At 44.9% G+C, this 17838-nt stretch overlaps 1 protein-coding gene across 5 annotated transcripts in view; it reads left to right on the top strand.

The window, feature by feature from the left end:
• UBN1 (ubinuclein 1) overlaps positions 1 to 17541 on the top strand; it is a 44773-nt gene extending 27232 nt beyond the window's left edge. For 4 of the 5 annotated variants that reach the window (XM_058156998.1, XM_058156999.1, XM_058157002.1 and 1 more), the window contains 8 exons: positions 2501 to 2644; positions 4994 to 5044; positions 6285 to 6327; positions 7160 to 8419; positions 10921 to 11173; positions 12741 to 12866; positions 13159 to 13230; positions 16146 to 17541. In XM_058156998.1, the coding sequence (XP_058012981.1) occupies positions 2501 to 2644; positions 4994 to 5044; positions 6285 to 6327; positions 7160 to 8419; positions 10921 to 11173; positions 12741 to 12866; positions 13159 to 13230; positions 16146 to 16198 (2002 nt within the window). In that variant the 3' untranslated portion in view covers positions 16199 to 17541. The remainder of the gene's footprint in view (positions 1 to 2500; positions 2645 to 4993; positions 5045 to 6284; positions 6328 to 7159; positions 8420 to 10920; positions 11174 to 12740; positions 12867 to 13158; positions 13231 to 16145) is intronic. The other variant, XM_058157000.1, reaches the window with a different exon arrangement.
• The last annotated feature ends 297 nt before the right edge of the window (positions 17542 to 17838 follow it).

Genomic DNA, 17838 nt, shown 5'->3' with positions numbered 1-17838 from the left:
CAGCACCGAAATAAGGGACTTATGACCGCTCCCCACACTTAACGACTATTGGAGCATTCCCCAGAGTCAAAATTCAGATGATTGGCAACCGTATTGTATTGATAGTTGCCGTGTCCTGAGATTGTGTGATCACCATCTGCAAACATCCCAGCTGGCTTCCAACAGGCAAATGTCAATGGGAGGGGGGGGGATGCCAGATTCGCTTAACAACTGCATGTTTCACTTAACAACTGTAGCTTAACAGCTGTGGCAAAAATGGTAACATTGGGTGTGACTCAACAACCACCTTGCTTAGCGACAGAGATTCTGGCTCTTAATTGTGGCTGTAAATCATGCCTGGCTTACAGGTCTCTTGGTCAAGTCATTTGGCGCCCTGATTTTTAAGTGGTCCAATTATTAAGTGGTCCAATTAAGTGGTCCAAAAATATTTACAGATCCCTCACATCTAGGACATAAACTGTTTCAACTCCTACCCTCAAAACGACGCTATAGAGCGCTGCACACCAGAACAACTAGACACAAGAACAGTTTTTTCCCGAAGGCCATCACTCTGCTAAACAAATAATTCCCTCAACACTGTCAGACTATTTACTGAATCTGCACTACTATTAATTTTCTCATAGTTCCCATCACCAATCTCTTTCCACTTATGAGTGTAACTTTGTTGCTGGCAATCCTTATGATTTATATTGACCATCAATTGTGTTGTAAATGTTGTACCTTGATGAACGTATCTTTTCTTTTATGTACACTGAGAGCATATGCACCAAGACAAATTCCTTGTGTGTCCAATCACACTTGGCTGATAAAAATTCTATTCTATTCTATTCTATTCAAAGCAAGAGACTTACTAGGATATTTATCACTCAAGGCTTTTCAGTATCATTTTTAACTGGTTTCTATTAAGCTTCAAAAAACAGGCCTTCTAGTAGCAATAGCACTTAGACTTATATAAAAGCTTCACAGGGCTTTTACAGCCCTCTCTAAGCAGTTTACAGAGTCAGCCTCTTGCCCCTCCACCAATCTGGCTCCTCATTTTACCCATCTGGGAAGGATGGAAGGCTGAGTCAGCCTTGAGCCTGGTGAGTTTCAAACTGCTGGCAGAGTTAGCCTGCAATACTGCACTCTAACCACTGCACCACCTCGGGTCTGACCTACATTAGCGTAGTGGGTGACTTACATAGAAAACGAAATACAGCATACAAGCAACCTCCTGAAAACCCACCTTTCGGGGAAATATTTCAATAGGAAATGAACAAATGACCAAGCAGAATCTGGCTATACAGATTGAAAAAGGGAAAGAAGAAGGGATACATCTCAACCATCAGAGAAGTCGGCCCAATTTTCAGCTAAATACTCAGAAGCAGATTTCTGCCAGGCATTACAAGATTCTGAACAGTGAAGTCTGGGGAGCACATTTCATCGAGTCGATGTCACTGCTGCTTAGGGTGAGGTGGAATTTAAGGTACTAGGTGAGAACATCCCAGATGTGAAAGCTGGACTGGCAGCTTGAGATCATATTTAAAATACCATATTTTTTGGACTATAAGACGTACCTACCATTTTTTGGTGAGGAAAACAAGAAAAAGAAATCTGCCTCTGCCTCCCAGAAATTTTGCCTCATTACAGCAAATAGCCTGCTTTACCTTCATTTTTGTTTTCGGCATAGCTTGATTAGCACAAGAAAAAAGAAATCTGCTCCCAGCAATTTACCTCCTTGCAGCAAGCAGCAGAGGCCCCCTGCAGCAATAGGCCATGGCAATCCCTGCAGCCTGAAACAGCTGAGAGTCAGGGACAATTGACTTGTGGTAATCAGGCTGTGCTGAAGCTGAAATGGGCTGTTTCTTCTTGCTGCTTGCTGCAAGGAGGTAAATTCCTGAGAGGCAGAGGCCAAAGGGGGGGTGGGCACTTGGTGGGCAGGGCTACATTGGGTGTATAAGACGCACTCAAATTCTCATCCCCTTTGAGGGGGGGGGGGAAAGGTGCATCTTATATTCCGAAAAATACAGTAACTCTTTCAATCTCCATTAAAAGACACTGCATGTAGGGTTTGGGAGAAAGCTTTGGAAAAACCTGATAAATGTGTCAGGGTTCCAAGTAACATACCCACAGCAAACAAACTCTCTGAGGCAGGTAGATTCCTCAAAGAATAAGTTTATTGGATATGTGATATTGGCAGAGGCTGGTGAAAACCGACTCTGACTATTCCCGCAGTTTTCACCTAATTAAAAGTAAAAGTTTTCCACTTACTCAAAACAATCAGTCACACGGTCCAATCAGGATACTGCCCCGTTGCTAAAGTGACTCCAGTCCCCTCCTTCCGAGCATCTGCAGGAACGTCCTTGATTCTCAAGAGAAAGTACTTTGTTTTGACTTCAATACCCCAACTCTCTCAACACACACACACACCCCGTTCTTCTCCAGTGTGTCAGCGCTGAACTCTGAAAATAGCCTCAGTCAGGCCAGCTTCAGGGCTGACAAAATGTTTTTCCTCTTGTAGGGATTTGCTCTGCCAAGGTGTGAAGATGAAACTGGATGGGTATGATGCGGAGAAGAACAAAGCTCAGTCCATGGAAGACTACGTAAAAACATTCCTAGATGCCGAAATCAAACCTCTGTGGCCAAAGGGATGGATGCAGGCCAGGTAAGAGAGATGAGAAGCCACGGACTACTCCTTTCCCATGTAATCAGTCCATAAGTATCTTAGATGTAGGTGTCGTGCATTTTTTTTTTTAATTTAATTCCTCAAAACTTACAGAATACATATTACATTCATGCATGTGCCACAGTGTTAATGTGCTCCTTCTATATAATTTTACTACTCTTATCCCTTGCTCTGTGCCATACACTAACTAAATGCAATCAAGATCAAGTGAGGTACTAATATCACTCTATAAAGCCCTAGTAAGACCACACCTAGAGTACTGCATCCAGTTTTGGTCACCACATTATTTACAACAAATCCAGACCTGGCGATCCTCCAAGGGGTTTTCATTTCAGCAGCCTAAATAAGAAAGTGCTATAATTTTGCTTCTATTGATGAAGAAGTGAGGGTTGTTTGCTAGTATCAACTAGCAAATTAGATTTTATTACTGAGTATAAACTCATCCTAGAATACTGCATCCAGTTTTGGTCACCATACTATAAAATAGATGTCGAGATTCTAGAAAAAGTGCAGAGAAGAGTAACCAGGATGATTAGGAGACTGGAGGCTAAAACATACGAAGAACGGTTGCAGGAACTGGGCATGGCTAGTCTAGTGAAGAGAAGGACCAGGGGAGACATGATAGCAATCTTCCAATATTTGAAGGGTTGCCACAGGGAGGAGGGGGTCAGCCTATTTTCCAAAGCATCCGTAGGCCAAGCAAGGAATAATGGATGGAAACTGATCAAGGAGAGACTCAACCTAGAAATAAAGAGGAACTTTCTGACAGTGAGAACAATCAACCCATGGAATAGCTTGTCTTCGGAAGTTGTGGGAGCTTCATCACTTAAGACTTTCAAGAAAAGATTGGATTGCCATTTGTCAGAAATTATGTAGGGTCACTTGTTTGAGTGGGGGGATTGGACTAGATGACCTATAAGGTCCCTTCCAACTCTGTTAGTCTGTTAAATGAAAGAGGTCAGAGGAACGAAAGCAAATGATTTTGTAAGCATTCCTAATGAATGTTGGATCTGGAATTTGGCTTGCAGTGAAGTTTCTAGTGTTGTGTTTACACTATAAAGAGGCGATAGATGGCTATTGAACGGGGGGGGGGGGAAGCTTTAGCCTAAACCAACCAAGAGCAAATAATGTGAATGAAAGGCTCATAAAAGTGTTGTTTGCTCTGAGAGGAATGGTAGCTATGAACTCCTGAAGAAGTAGCTCTTTGCACTGTTTGTATAAATTGGGACTGTGTAGAAATAAGAGCCTACAAGTGCCAGGAAACCTTTGTCCCGGAGTTAATAGGAGTTGTAGCAGGAATTCGTGGTGCTTGTTTCTTCAGAATGGCAGTATAATAGGGTATTGTTTGCTTTGTCACTCGAATAACAATAGAATCACAGATGTGGAAGGGACCTTGGAGGTCTTCAAGTCCAACCCCCTGCCCAACACAAGAGACCTTATGCCATCCCAGACAAATGAATGTCCAATTTAGTTTACATTTAGATAGAATTAGATAGAATGTTCAAGTTAGTTAGAATGTTCAATTTAAATAGTTAGGGCTGCAGAAAAAAACAATTGCAACCAACTTGCATTCCATTAGAGATCTGTACACTGCACAGGTCAGAAAAAAGGTTGAGAAAATTATCTACAGACCCCTCAAATCCTGGACACAATCTGCTTCCATTGCTCACCTCAAAATGCCACTATAGGGCATGCCAAAACAATAGACACAGGGACAGTTTTTTTCTCTCACTCTGCCATCACTCTGCTGAACCTGTAAATCCCACAGCACTGTCTTATGTCGAAGCATATTTACCCATGTAGTATGTGTGGGTGTATTACTGTTATCCTTCTCATTTTCCCTATTAACTTCCTGCTTTTGGAATATTATGATTATACTGCTTTGTTGTTTGTATGTACACTCAGAGCTTATGAACTGGAGACAAATTTCTTGTGTGTCCAATCACACTTGCCCAGTAAAGAATTCTATTCTATTCCATTCCACTCCACTCCATTCCACTCCACTCCATTCAGTCTAGTCTAGTCTATTTTTTTTTCTTAAAACCCCCCAGTGATGTTTTATTTAGCCAGATAAAACAAGATTAGAGGAATAAACTTCAGGATGAACCAATAATGTACCAATGATGCTTTCTGTCTTCTCGTGGCTTGTTTTACTACCCTAATTTGACCATTTTTAACAATGAATGTGATTCCTGTAATTTTGTTATAGTGGTTCAATTCTTGTCCTAGAATTCCTTATTCCTCTTATTTTCAACTCCCATTCCCCCTTTTTTGGGGGGGTGCGCAACCAGTTTTGGCTCAGCTTCTCCCCCTTCTCTTCTTTTTCAGGACATTGTTCAAAGAGAGCAGAAAAGTGCACAGTCATCTCACTTCAATCCCGTGAGTATTTCTTACATTGCCAGTACAGAAAAGTGACAGGCCAGGTCCAGACATGAAAATACAATTAAAATGATCTGCTGAAAATCTTTGATAAAAAGACTGTGCGCAGCGACCTTCTCAACTAACAGTTAGCACTTACTTGGAGTTAGAAAAGCATCAAAGGGACTTACAGGAGGCTGAACTGTAGTTCGCTTGTAGCTGATCCCTTTTTTAACTCCGCCCCCATATTCTGCCTTCCTTCCCCAACATTGGGGCTCCCTCACTGCCTACCAAGTTTAATTGTTGTTGTCATTCAAAACGCAACCATCTGTCATGCTGTTGCTTAAAATGTTGTGAGGACTGTGCTTTTGTGCTGATTTTTTTTAAAAAAATGATTCAGAATTAAAACTGTATTACAACTAAGGTCATGTTACAAACTTACTACAACCATAGTAAGAGGATATGCTTTCCCTACTAAGCAGCCAAAGGCACCTGAGTACCAAACAATGGGGCCAACAGACCCTTGTTGACATCTATGTTATATAGTGTCAAACTCATCTTATTGTTAACTCGCAAAGCATTTCTGGTCTGTTTTCGAGTTGCCATGGGCAGGAAGGGGTGGGGGGAGAACTGACGGAGCAGTTCGAGAGCCACATTCAAAAGTACATTCCACGCATACTTTCCTCAATGTTGGATCTCAGATTACTAGAGCTGGACTGTGAGGTGTGTTTTCTACAGCCCGTGAAAGTGCCTCGTTGGAGAATGTGATTTATGACACAGCCTGAGAGGAGTGGGGGGGAAACAGGGTCAGAGTTGAGCCGTAAGGGCAGAGTTGACTTCATTTGGGTAGTTGCTGACATGTTGCTCCTAACAAATAACTGGATTTCTTTTGAAACTTGGCTCGAGGGTCACGAGTTAATTAGGGCATCTGTCAGAACCCTGACACCTATTCTCTTAAGAACTCATACATGCAGATTTTCCCCACGTTTCCCCGCTCAATAGGCTTTTAACTGGGAAGTGTAAGCAACTTTAATGAATGACTTTCAGCTGGGACATGTTCCATTTTAAATGTGCAAATCTGTTTAAAGAAAGTTACTTGAATAAATTGGATTTGTGTTCCAGTTTGAGCAGCTTACGGCCTGCCCTAAGCACCAGAAGGTCCTCATGTTAGTCACTGTGGCAAGTTTTTATCACCCTGCATATCATTCTCCTGGAAATAAAGCAAACCTCTCTCTCTCTCTGTCCATTGTGTTTCCTTCAGAACAAAGAAAAAAGTAATGGCCCCTCCAAAGGTGAAGGGAAAGGTGAGTGATTTGGTTAAGACTTTCCCAGAGTTTTCAGCCCTGTGTGTGTGTGTGTGTGTGTGTGTGTGTGTGTGTGTGTGTGTGTGTGTGTGATTGCAGAGGGGTGCCATAATGATGAAGGTATGACTGGGTTTGTATGAAAAGGGATCTCCAGACTGGCTTCGATCATTTTGTCTGCGTGCACAAAAAAAAGGGGGGGACTGAAAAATCTAGAGTAATTCTATAATGCAGGGGTCTCCAACCTTGGCAACTTGAAGACTTGCGGACTTCAACTTCCAGAATTCCTCAGCCAGCAAAGCTGGGAGTTGGGAGTCCACAAGTCTTCAAGTTGCCACGGTTGGAGACCCCTGTTATAACGCAGGGGTGTCAAATTCAAGGCCCGGGGGCTAGATCCGGCCCACAAGGCACTTAGATCTGGCCCATGGAAATAGCAAAGGAGCGGCCCGTGGTGCCTCCGCTAGGGAAAACAGCTCAGAGGGCCACGTGCGGTCCTCCCGAGCTCCGTTTTCCCTGGCAGAGGATTGCAGGAGGCCATCGCAGCTGGAAACAGCGTTCAGGAGCCTCTTTTCGCTGGCACAGCACTTGGGCCATCAAAGGCGAGTGACATCAAGTTGGCCACGCAGACCCTGGCCATGCCCGCCCCAGCCCCCCGCCCCACCCCAAGGTCAAACACAACCCTGATGACACCCCTGCTATAATGTATTTCTGAGACATAGCAGAGTAGTAGAATGTCTCCAAAAGCAGTCACAGAAAACTTGTTTGACAATTGGATTGACCTCGGAAAGGACGTTTCTCACAGAACTGTTCTGGGGTTGTTGTGTTTTTTTTTTAGGAGCCTTCTGGCAAACCCGAGAAGAAGATTCCCCTTCCGGTCCCGTTGATCCACTCCAGCGGTGCAGTTCTTCCTCCAGACTCCCAGGGAGTTGTTGTCGGCCTCAGCCCTCAAACCAGGGAACTGTTGGCTATGAGTTCAAATCCGATCACCAGCACCATGGCTCCTCCTCCTCCTCTTCCTCCCCCTCCTCCTCTCAGCTTGGACGATTCCCTCGATGAGGACTTGATCCATCACACGACTTCATCATTGGAAGCTGTCTCCAAGGAACTGGCTGCGCTCAACAGCCGGACGGGAGGCAGCAGTCCTGACTTCACGCTCTCTCCAGCTCTGAAGACGCCCGTGGAGAAGCCCTCGACCCAGACCAGCTTGGAAGAGAAGAGGATCTTCCCCAAAGCGGCTCCCACCCCTGTTCATACCGCTGCAGGAGGCTCCGTGCAGTCTCCACTCAACTTCTTGGCCGAACAGGCATTGGCACTAGGCCAGTCTCCTCAAGAGAAAAAAATTGAGGCCCCCACATACAAAGAACTCCCTTGCCAGAGTCCTCCTACCAAGCATCTGGATGCCCACCAGGCCAAGCCGAAACACCACAGCCTGCCCCGGGCGCTGCAGCAGGGCCCTCAGACGTCAACCCCGGTGCAGGCTCCCCAAGTCAAAGTGTTCCCTCTGGTTGCTCAGCAGCAGAAAAGCTTCCCTCCTTCCCCACCTTTTGTCAAGCTCCAGAACCCCAAGATCGTCTCCCCACTGGCTCAGCGCCCTCTCCTCCAGCAACAAGTCAAGACCCCCGCCAAGGTCCCCACCTTCCATTCTTCCTCCTCTCCTTCCTCCTCCTCCTCCTCCTCCTCTTCCTCCACCATCTCTCCCAAGACCCCCAATTCTTCGGTCTCTCTGAGTTACGTCGGGAAGCACCCCAGCAGCCCTAGCTCCTCAGGGCAACCTTTCAAATCGCCCTTTGTGGCCCTGTCCAGGCACGTGGCTTCTGCCGGGAATGTATCGTCCGGCATTTCCTCGACTCAGAGCTCCCCGTCGAGCAGCATCCTGCCAGGTGCCTCTGTCCCTTCCGCTGGGCAGGCTCCCAGTCGCTCCTCGCCCAGTTCCATGATGAAGAAGACCCTCGTCCCTCAAAAGCTGACTTTGGTGGCTCCGCCGGGAGGTCCCAACGTCAGCTCCAGTGGAGGAACGCAAGGAGTGGCCAAGTTGCTGACATCTTCCCTGAAACCTGCCGTGGTTAGCAGCTCCGCATCCTCTACCTCTGGGCCGGTGAGTAGCCGGGAGTTGGCTCAGGGACTTCCCGAGTTCAAAGTGCAAATGGGCGCCATCCAGATAAGGTGCAGCTGTTTCAGATTGCAGATACCGTTGTGCACTTTCGATTTCCTACCTCTTTCTTTCTTTCTTTCTTCCTTTCTTTTTTCTTTCTTTCTTTCTTTCTTTCTTCCTTTCTTCTTTTTTCTTTCTTTCTTTTTCTTTCTTTCTTTCTTTCCTTCCTTCCTTCCGTTCTTTCTTTCCTTCCTTCCTTCCTTCCTTCCTTCCTTCCTTTCTTAGCCACCTAAAACTTGCAAACTAGAACAGGTGAGTTCTGCCCAAATGTCCTTGAACCCAGCTTATGAGACCTCCTGCCTGAATGCTTGAAATGAAGCAAGACTTGGTGACATTTCAAATTTCTGACAAGTTTTTTTTTTTTTTTAAACAGCTGCCCACCTCATTTTAATTTGGGGACTCTACGGGCAACTTGTGGCCCTTGTGTCCCAAAGGTGTTTTGCCAAAGGGCAACTGGACTTTCTTGGTTTTTTCCTTGAAAACGTCTTGCTTCTCATCCAGTTCTGAAGCGAAGATGTGAACTGAATTGAAGAAGCTTCTTGGATGAGAAGCGAAACATTTTCAAGGTAAAAGAAACCCAAGAAAGTCCAATTGCCTTTTAGAAAAGCACCTTTGGGACAACTTTGACCTGGATGATGGAGAATCTCCAAAAACACGTTGATCCTTGTGCTAATTCTCCTCTCCCTGCCGGTTCGTGCCATCTATAAACGAAAGATCCATACATTCACCTTGACCTTAATTGCATTCATTAAAAATGGAAGAAAAACCTCCGTTTCTGGATGTCTATGAGAATTATCAATCATCCAGGTCATACTTCTCCCAAAGGTGCTTTCCCAAAAGGCAACTGGACTTCCTTGGTGTCCCCCCCCCCCTTAAAAACATTTTGCTTCTCATTCAAGAAGCTTCCTCAGTTCATTTCTTCATTTCAGAACACAGTCCACACAGGTATGTGACCAGATGACACCCTTGAAATAGACTGCCAAACGGGCGTTGTTGTTTTTTTAATCCTTAAAAAACCAAAACTTCTATCACAAGCCTAGATAGAAATTGTGTTGAATGCCTCAAAAGATACTTCCCTACAGAAAAACAACTGATTAGCAGTTCTAAGCCAAGAACCGTATTTTTCGGAGTAGAAGATGCACTTTTTTCCCCGCCTAAAAGAGGGTGAAAATTTGGGTGTGTCTTATAGAATAGAATAGAATAGAATAGAATAGAATAGAATTTTTTTATTGGCCAAGTGTGATTGGACACATAAGGAATTTGTCTTGGTGCATACACTCTCAGTTTACATAAAAGAAAAGATACCTTCATTAAGGTACAACACTTACAACACTTAATGATAGTCATAGGCTACAATTAAGCAATCAGGAAACAATATCAGTATAAATCGTAAGAATACAAGCAACAAAGTTATAGTCATAAGTGGAAGGAGATGGGTGATGGGAACGATGAGAAGATTAACAGTAGTGCAGATTTAGTAACTAGTTTGACAGTGTTGAGGGAATTAATTGTTTAGCAGAATGATGGTGTTTGGGGAAAAACTGTTCTTGTGTCTATACACTGAATGTTGTCAAAACCGCGAGGCACGGAGGCAGTGATGGTCTGTGGCAATCCCTGCAGCCTGGAACAGCTGATTGGGGGATTCCGGGAGGCCCATCCACCCGCCAATCAGCTGCTCGTGCTGAATCAGGCTGCAATAATGTGCTGAAGCTGACCTGGCTGTTTACTATTTGCTCCAAGGACATGTCAGAGTTTGCAGCAACAATCACATCCAGAAAGCACACACAAGTAACTGATTCAGCAGGATTCAATAACTTCTTTTTGTATATAATATAACACATGAAGTAAAATATACCACACCAAAAGCAGATTTTCCAAGCAAAACACAAGCAGAGGAGAGAAATTTCAGTTTCAGTTTTGAGCAGCTGCCTAGTTTGCAGCTTTAGCAACAGACTCAGAGCTGCAGAGTTAAGCCACGCCCAGGCTCCTTGCTGTCTCCTTCCTTGCTGCTCACATAGCAAATACTGTTTCAGTTTCCAAACAGTTCTCAACCCTCACACACTGACAGGATGCTAGCCAGATGAATACGGATGGATGCTGGTAGGCAGAGGCAGATTTTTTTTCTCTCCCTTATTTTCCTCCCCAAAAACTAAGGCACATCTTATACTCCGAAAAATACGGTACTTCTGTTACTATAGGAGACTTTTTTTTGCAAATGCCAATGTTTATTTCAACTCGTGCTTGTCATAATTTTGGGAAGCGGGCGAAGCAACGACCTCTTTCCTTTGTAAAACGATACGACCGCTGATCTACACTGGGGGGGCCTGACAGTTGAGAAAATGGAACATTTTTCCTCTTCCGCTTCTGACCGGTGTTCTTCTCACCCACCCTTTTCCCTCCTCTTCTCCCCCCCCCCCGCCCCCCATCTCCCCTCCGTCTCCCAGAAAGGAACGGGTGGAGCAGTCCTGCTGACCAGTTCGTCTTCCTTGAACGTCCTGTCTCCTTCCTACAAGTCCAACAGCCCAAAGCTGCCCACTGCACTGAGCTCTACTCCTCTGGGGATTATATCGCCGATCCATTCCTTCCCTCTTCACGTGATTTCCTACAGCTCGGACTCTTCATCCAAGGCTGGGGTGTCGAAGGATGTGGTAGTTACAGGACCGGCCCCGGGAACATTCCATCACAGCGTTGGCCATAGTAAGTGCTGGTTGGGAAAGGCGGGAGGTGGGGGGGGCTCACTTGCTGGGGGCTACAGCCTATGAGCATTGCTGCTGATAATGTGCTCCCCATGCTTCTACATGCACGCCTGCTCTTGCCCTCAAAAGGGATCTTTTTTTAAAGAAAAAAAACAACCTCATCTCCATGAACTTGTCCTCCGATGAGTTATGAAGATCCCTTCCCGCTCGTGTTTTATGTCTTGTCATTGTCACTGTCTTTGCTCTGCTTTTGCATCTCAACAATTCTGGGCCTGGGCCCTGTCCTCTTTTAAAAGCTGTCCCTTTGGTTGGGACAGTCCATCCCAGAATACCTTCTCATGTACATGACCTCCTCAGCCGCCTTTTCCCTTCCTTCCTTCCTTCCTTCCATCCACTGACACAGCATGGGTAGGGTCCGAGATAAAAAGTCCTTGTGTGGCACGTGTCCGAAGACAAAGTCCGTAATAAGCACTGAGCCGTGGCGGCGCAGTGGTTAGGAATGCAGCATAGCAGGCTACCTCCCTGCTCCCTGCCAGGAATTTGATTCCTGAACTTGGCTGAAGGTTGACTAGGCCTTCCATCCTTCTGAGGTCGGTAAAATGAGGACCCAGATGGTTGTGGGGGGGAGGGAAGATGCTGACACTGTAAACCCAGTAGTGGGATTCAAATAATTTAACAACCGGGTTCTCTGCCCTGATGACCTCTTCCAACAACCAGTTTGCCAAACTGTTCAGAAAGTTAACAACTGGTTCTCCTGAAGTGGTGCGAACTGGCTGAATCCCACCACTGTGTAAACAACTTAGGGCTGTAAAGCACTGTAAAGCGGTATATAAGTCTACGTGCTATTGCTAGTGCTACCCCCGTTTTTCAGCTTTGGGTTAAGTGACTGTGAAGGGCTTTTCTCACATGGACCACAAAAACTTCCGATAAGTTGGAGTGGAGATGCTTTCTAACAGACGCAAGCTAGCGCCAAGTCTGTTTGCATCACCAACGTTGATGATGTTACCTATTTTAATGAAAACATCTGCAAGAAAGCAGCCAAGCTGAAAAACCACCAAGGACCCTTCATTTTAACCCTGAGCTACAAATATTCTCCTTTATTGGCAAGTCTGTTTTGTCTCTTTGACCAGCAAGCCCCCTCCCCTATGTTTCTGGAAGGGTAACCACCCTCTTACGAATGTAACCGTGTCCTTGAAGTATTTGTTGGTGATTTGTACCCCTAAAATAGATGCAGACCCCTGAGAGATGACATATTTCCCAAAATAGGAGACCCATTGCTGAAATTCTGCCGCCTTTTCTGTGCTGTTGGTGCTGGATGATGGGCTTCGCAGTAGAAACCCCTGGTTTTCCCAGGCATTACATGGCCTTGAACGTCATCCGTGGTGTTGTTTGGTCGCTGTTCCCTCCTCCCGGCTATGCTTTTGTCGTTACCTGTATCGCAATAGCTCTACTTGCTGTCCTTTGTTGTCGCCGGGCGCTGTAGCTGGGAATATGTAGAGTGGTATATATAATTATTTGAAGTAAAACTGTGAGATGGGAGCAGAGAATTAATGTTTTGGCTCCGGCAGGGAGACAGTCCAGGCTGCCCCTGCTAGCTCATTCCTTGAGAACCGCACTTTCAAGTGATGACTTGACCTATGGGAAGGGAATCGTTGCTGGGATTTTGCCCCATCCAATGCCCTGCGCCCCTTCAGGTACGTCACTTTTTCAGAGCATCTGGTTTATGTGTTCAGCTGTCACCTCCATACTCGTGGTGCGTCAGCCAAACATTTACTGGTGAACTGGCTGAGCAGCCAATCAAGATACGAGATAAAGAGGTTTGCTGAAGAGTTTTTGGCAAAGGTTGGAGGGCAGAGGGCGGGTCATTTTTCATCTGAAATCCATCCATAGATCACCTTCGGCTCATTTGTCTTCAATGTACATTTGTTTCTCTTCCTCCCTCCTCCTCTTCCTCCTCCTCCTCCTCAATTCCCCTCTCCTTTCTAGGTCTTCTGGCTGGGTTGTCTACCAGCCTCCATCAGGCAGCGCCGCCTGCCCATATACCCCACAGTTTGCCAGGTAACTCCTCCGTCGCTCTTGTTTGGTTTTGTGCGCTTCTGAGTCATTCAGCAGGCACCTCCTGGGGCGGCTGCCAGCTTTGCCTGCCCAACACCGAATTATTACTTATTTAGCATATGGTACAAGGACTAGCAACAGGGGTGGGATTCAAAAATTTTGGCAAGCAAAGTTCTCTGCCTGGTTGCTGGGTAGGTGTGGCCATGGTAGGCGTGGCCTAGTCAGCGTCCTGTTCCACGGCAGGGATGCGGGGCATTTTTGCCCTTCACTAAATGAACTGTCATAAGGCAAGGACTAGCTGAAGTTTGCTGCAATTGCAGATTGAATTAGTGGCACAGATTTGTTTCTGTTATTAAATCTATTGTGGCGCTTAATGTTTTGGGTCAGAACATACAGTAGTGGCCAAAATTGTGGAAACCTTTTGAGAAAAGTGCATTTTCTAAAACTAGCTAATAACACCACTTTTTTGGGGGGAGTAGTACCATAAAATTATATATCAATGGAAAGATAATTGAATCAAGAATGTCATGCAATAGCTTTTAGGAAGGATTTGCTATTAGAATAGCAGTTACAGTATAAACAAGAAAAGTGAAACACGTAGAAAAAACGAGATATATAAAAATGATCACCATAGAAAAAACAAGATATACAAAAATGATCCCCATGTCAGTTAATACTTAGTTGGGTAACCTTTAGCATTACAACGTCTTCCCATGGAGTGAACCAAGTCTTTTAGTTCTGTAGCTGTTATAATGTGAAATCAAGATTGAAGTATTGCTTCTATTAAGTGAGTTTTATTTCTGGGTCGCTTCTGACTAACAAGTTTCTTTAGTCGGCTCCATCGATTTCCAATTGGCTGAAGGTCTGGGCTATTCCCAGGCCATTTCAGCAGTGAATAGGATTGTCTTGAAACTCCCCCCCAAAAATGGTGTTATTAGCCATCAAACCTCAAAAATACACTTTTCCCAAAAGGTTTCCACAATTTTGACCACTGCTGTAAGGACCGATCACGTCATTTGATCGGTTTTATTTAGCTCAATATTGTCTACAAAGGCCGAGAATCACAAGATTTCAGAGAGGGATTGAATCTAGCAGAAAGGACACTATAACAATTGCATTGCCACTGATCTGTAGTGGTTTTAGATGTCTCTTTTAGAAAGACAGGGAAGGCATGTCATAAATAGAAACCCAGCATGTTTCATGGGGGTCTAAAGAGGACAATTCCTGCTGCCTTTATTTGCACATATTCTAAGCCCAAAAACAATCCTTTTGTGTTGACAAATTCCAGTAGTGTCTTTAAAAACCTCTTCTACGGTGTCCTGCCCTCCTTTTTATGATTTTTCCCGGCTGTTATTGAACTGAAATGAGAAGCTGTGGTGGTTAAGGTAGGGAGGATATTTACTTGCATCACTGCTTAGTATCAGATCTATAATATTTTCTGATATTTTAGCTGTGTAAGTTTTTGGGACATGCGCTTTTTCTTTACTTAAAGCAACTTCTGCAATGTAAAATTTTCCTTGCAAAACATGAAGTGGCACTCGGGACTGATTGTGCTAGTTTTTTGTTTGTGGCAAAGTCTTCTATTATTATTATTATTATTATTATTATTATTATTATTATTATTATTATTATTATTATTATTATTATTATTATTTACTTTATTCATTAAACATGAAACTCAGTCAACTGAACATTCAAAAATACATCACAAATAGCATTGACTGGTGCTAATGGTTGATACGGGTTGCTGCCAGCATCCTAGGTATCAACCAAGTACCTTCTTAAGATGTATGATGTTCCAAGTCGCACAGTTTTTTTGCAGTTCTGCTGGTGTTATTGCAGGAAGCTGCAATTTGTTGATATAGCTTATAAAATTTTTGGACATGATGCCAAGTGCCCCGATGACATTGGGTATCACTGTTACGAGTTTCATCCATAGCCGTGTAGTTTCGATGGCCAGGTCGCCTTATCATCATCATCATCATCATCATCATCATTATTATTATTATGATGATGATGGTGGGTGGGTTAGTTGGGGCTCTTCGGAGTTTGATGTTGATGTGATCGATTGTATTGTCCTGTGCTTATTTTCATATCAAGTTGTTTAACTTATGAAGCCACCCAGAATCGCTGTGGAGTTGGACAGTATAAAACTCTGCGGACTTGGTGCTCGCTGAGCTTGGTTGTTTTCTCGCAGACATCATTACGCAAACTAGGTAACATCATCAGTGTTAGTCATGTTAGCTAGTTTAGATAATGAAATGCTAGTCGCTAGCACCAATGGAACTACCTAGTTGGGTAGGTCTGCAAAAAAACAACCAAGCTCAGAGACCACTGAGGACCCCACGCAGTTCAACCCTGAGCTACAAATATTCTCCTTTTTTTTAATCTAAAAATGTATTTATTCAACTAATCAATCAATCAATCAGCCAGTTAATTCTTCTGCCTGATCTTCCTCGTGTAATCCATTCTCCATATTGTGGGAGATAAGAGTTTATAGATAAATAAATAATCTCTCCCTTTTCACCCCAAAATAAGATAATAAGCCCAATCGGGCTTTTGAGCGCATGGCAATGAGGCCAAGCGCTTATTTCATGGTTCAAAAAAATATAAGGCAGGGTCTTATTTTCGGGGAAACACATAATCAAATGTGCTTTTCAATTTGAATAACATAATAGAGGATGTCTAGATTATAACAAAACCATTCACCTACCATAAATTCTGTTCATGGGTATTATTATTTTTTCCCCCAATGCAGAATTTTTCGGGGGCTGGACATCATAATTCCTTTCCTACCCTGTGAATCGATATTCCTGAAAGAAGTCAAAACTGTGATTGAAATAGCTTTTTAGACAACTAAGACTTTGCAGCTTCTTTGTCCTGTATATTCATGACCCTTCATTTTGTGTCTCTTTCAGATAGTTCTCAGCTACACAGCAAAGGGCCCAATGTCCAACCGCGGAAATTGTGACAGTTCTGGAAAAAGAAAAAAGAAAGAACACAACCAGCTCTGGGGGGGGAAAAAAGCCTGCAGAATACAGCAAGGGAGCCTCTCCCATTACTTCCTTGCTCTTCCTTCTTCGGTGGAATCGATCTGTAGGTCCCCCGCCACCACTTCCCCTTATCCCAGTTTGGACTAGATTCTTCCCTGGGGGTGAAGGGGGGAGGATCGGGGAGTGGGGGGGGGGCTGTCTGAGCCGTATGCTGAGGAAGGAAGCATTTCGGCAGGCCCAACTCCTCACTTCAAGTTCCTCCAGGGTCCAGATCAGGTGGGGAGGAGGTGAGATCCTTTTAACAGATCTCCAGAAGTCAGGTCCCATGTGTTCCTGCCAGGTGCCTCTTAATTCTGCAGCGGGAGTCTTGTAAAGGCCCTCGCTTCTGCTTGCGGATGGACTGGCTCATCGAAGCTCGCCAGCCCCCCCTCCCCTCCCCCAGTGAATCCGTGGGGAGTGGGGGGGGGCGTTTCTCCTCCCCGAAGGCACCTTTCCGAAAACTTTGCTTGATCCTTTGCCTGGAAGATCTTTCGTCCTCCGTGGCAGCTCACTGGTCCTCTCAGAAGGAAAGCGAAGACTTGAGAGGCCTTAAGATGCACTTGTGGACCTCGAAACGCCGGTTGGGGTCTTTTTGGCCCGTTCTCTTTTCCCTGCCTCTTCCCTTTTCCTCAATACGCCCAGTTCTCGCCCTACTCTCCACTGAAGACATCGGATGGAGCTAAGCCCAGCCCCCTTTTTCTCTCCCTCCCCCCCTCCCATGGGTCAATGTGTATAACGAAGCTGTCATTTCAGTGCCTTTTGATGGTGGAGCCAGAATGCAAGCTATCCCAAGCTCTCTCTCTTTTCTTTTTTGGGGTGGGAGCTCGCCAAGAGCTTTTTAACGTTCTCCTTTTTTTAAAGCATCTGTTTTAAAGTTATTTAAACTTTAAATAACTCTGTTATTTAAAGACGCACCGGGATTTTATTTAAGGGAACTTTGGGGGGGAGGGGATATAGGGTGGGGGGGGTGGCCCATCGTCATCCCCATTTTAACCGCGCTCACCGGTGGATGCCACGCTGATAGCGTGGGGTGGGCATTTCTTGGAAAGCTGTCAGTTCTCTGCCCAGAGTTCTCTTTAAGCATTTTGCAAACCGAGCCAAGGCAGGAGCTTCCTGCTGTTTGCTGTGAGATTGGGCACATTTTATGCAGCCAGTGACCTGATGTGGGGGCGCATTTGCTCACATGGAGTTGCCTCTTTGTGCCTGGAACAGCTAGAAGAGCTTCCCCTTATGCTCTGAATGGGAGGGAGATGCCGAGATTCCATTTTACTTCAGGACTTAAGTCATTTGCTAAGTAGATCCCCCCCCTCAGCCTTTCTTTCTTAAGCTGCTTAATTGCAACTCTTTTAACTGGCTTTTAAAATCCAACCAGGGCTACCATTTGCTCTGCATTGGTTATGTTTTGCTGCTGTGCTAAAGGTTTGGGGCAGATTCTCCTAAATTTTGACACAGCATCTGATCTGGAGTTTAGGAGTGGTGCGGTGGCCTAGAGGTGGAGCTCTCGCCTCAGCATCAGGAGGCTGTGAGTTCGATCCTAGGTAGAGGCAGATATTTCTCTCTCTGGACACACTGAGAATAT

This window comes from Ahaetulla prasina, chromosome 14, assembly GCF_028640845.1.
Source record: "Ahaetulla prasina isolate Xishuangbanna chromosome 14, ASM2864084v1, whole genome shotgun sequence".
Classification (NCBI taxonomy): domain Eukaryota; kingdom Metazoa; phylum Chordata; class Lepidosauria; order Squamata; family Colubridae; genus Ahaetulla; species Ahaetulla prasina.
This window is presented reverse-complemented; position numbering and strand designations above follow the sequence as displayed.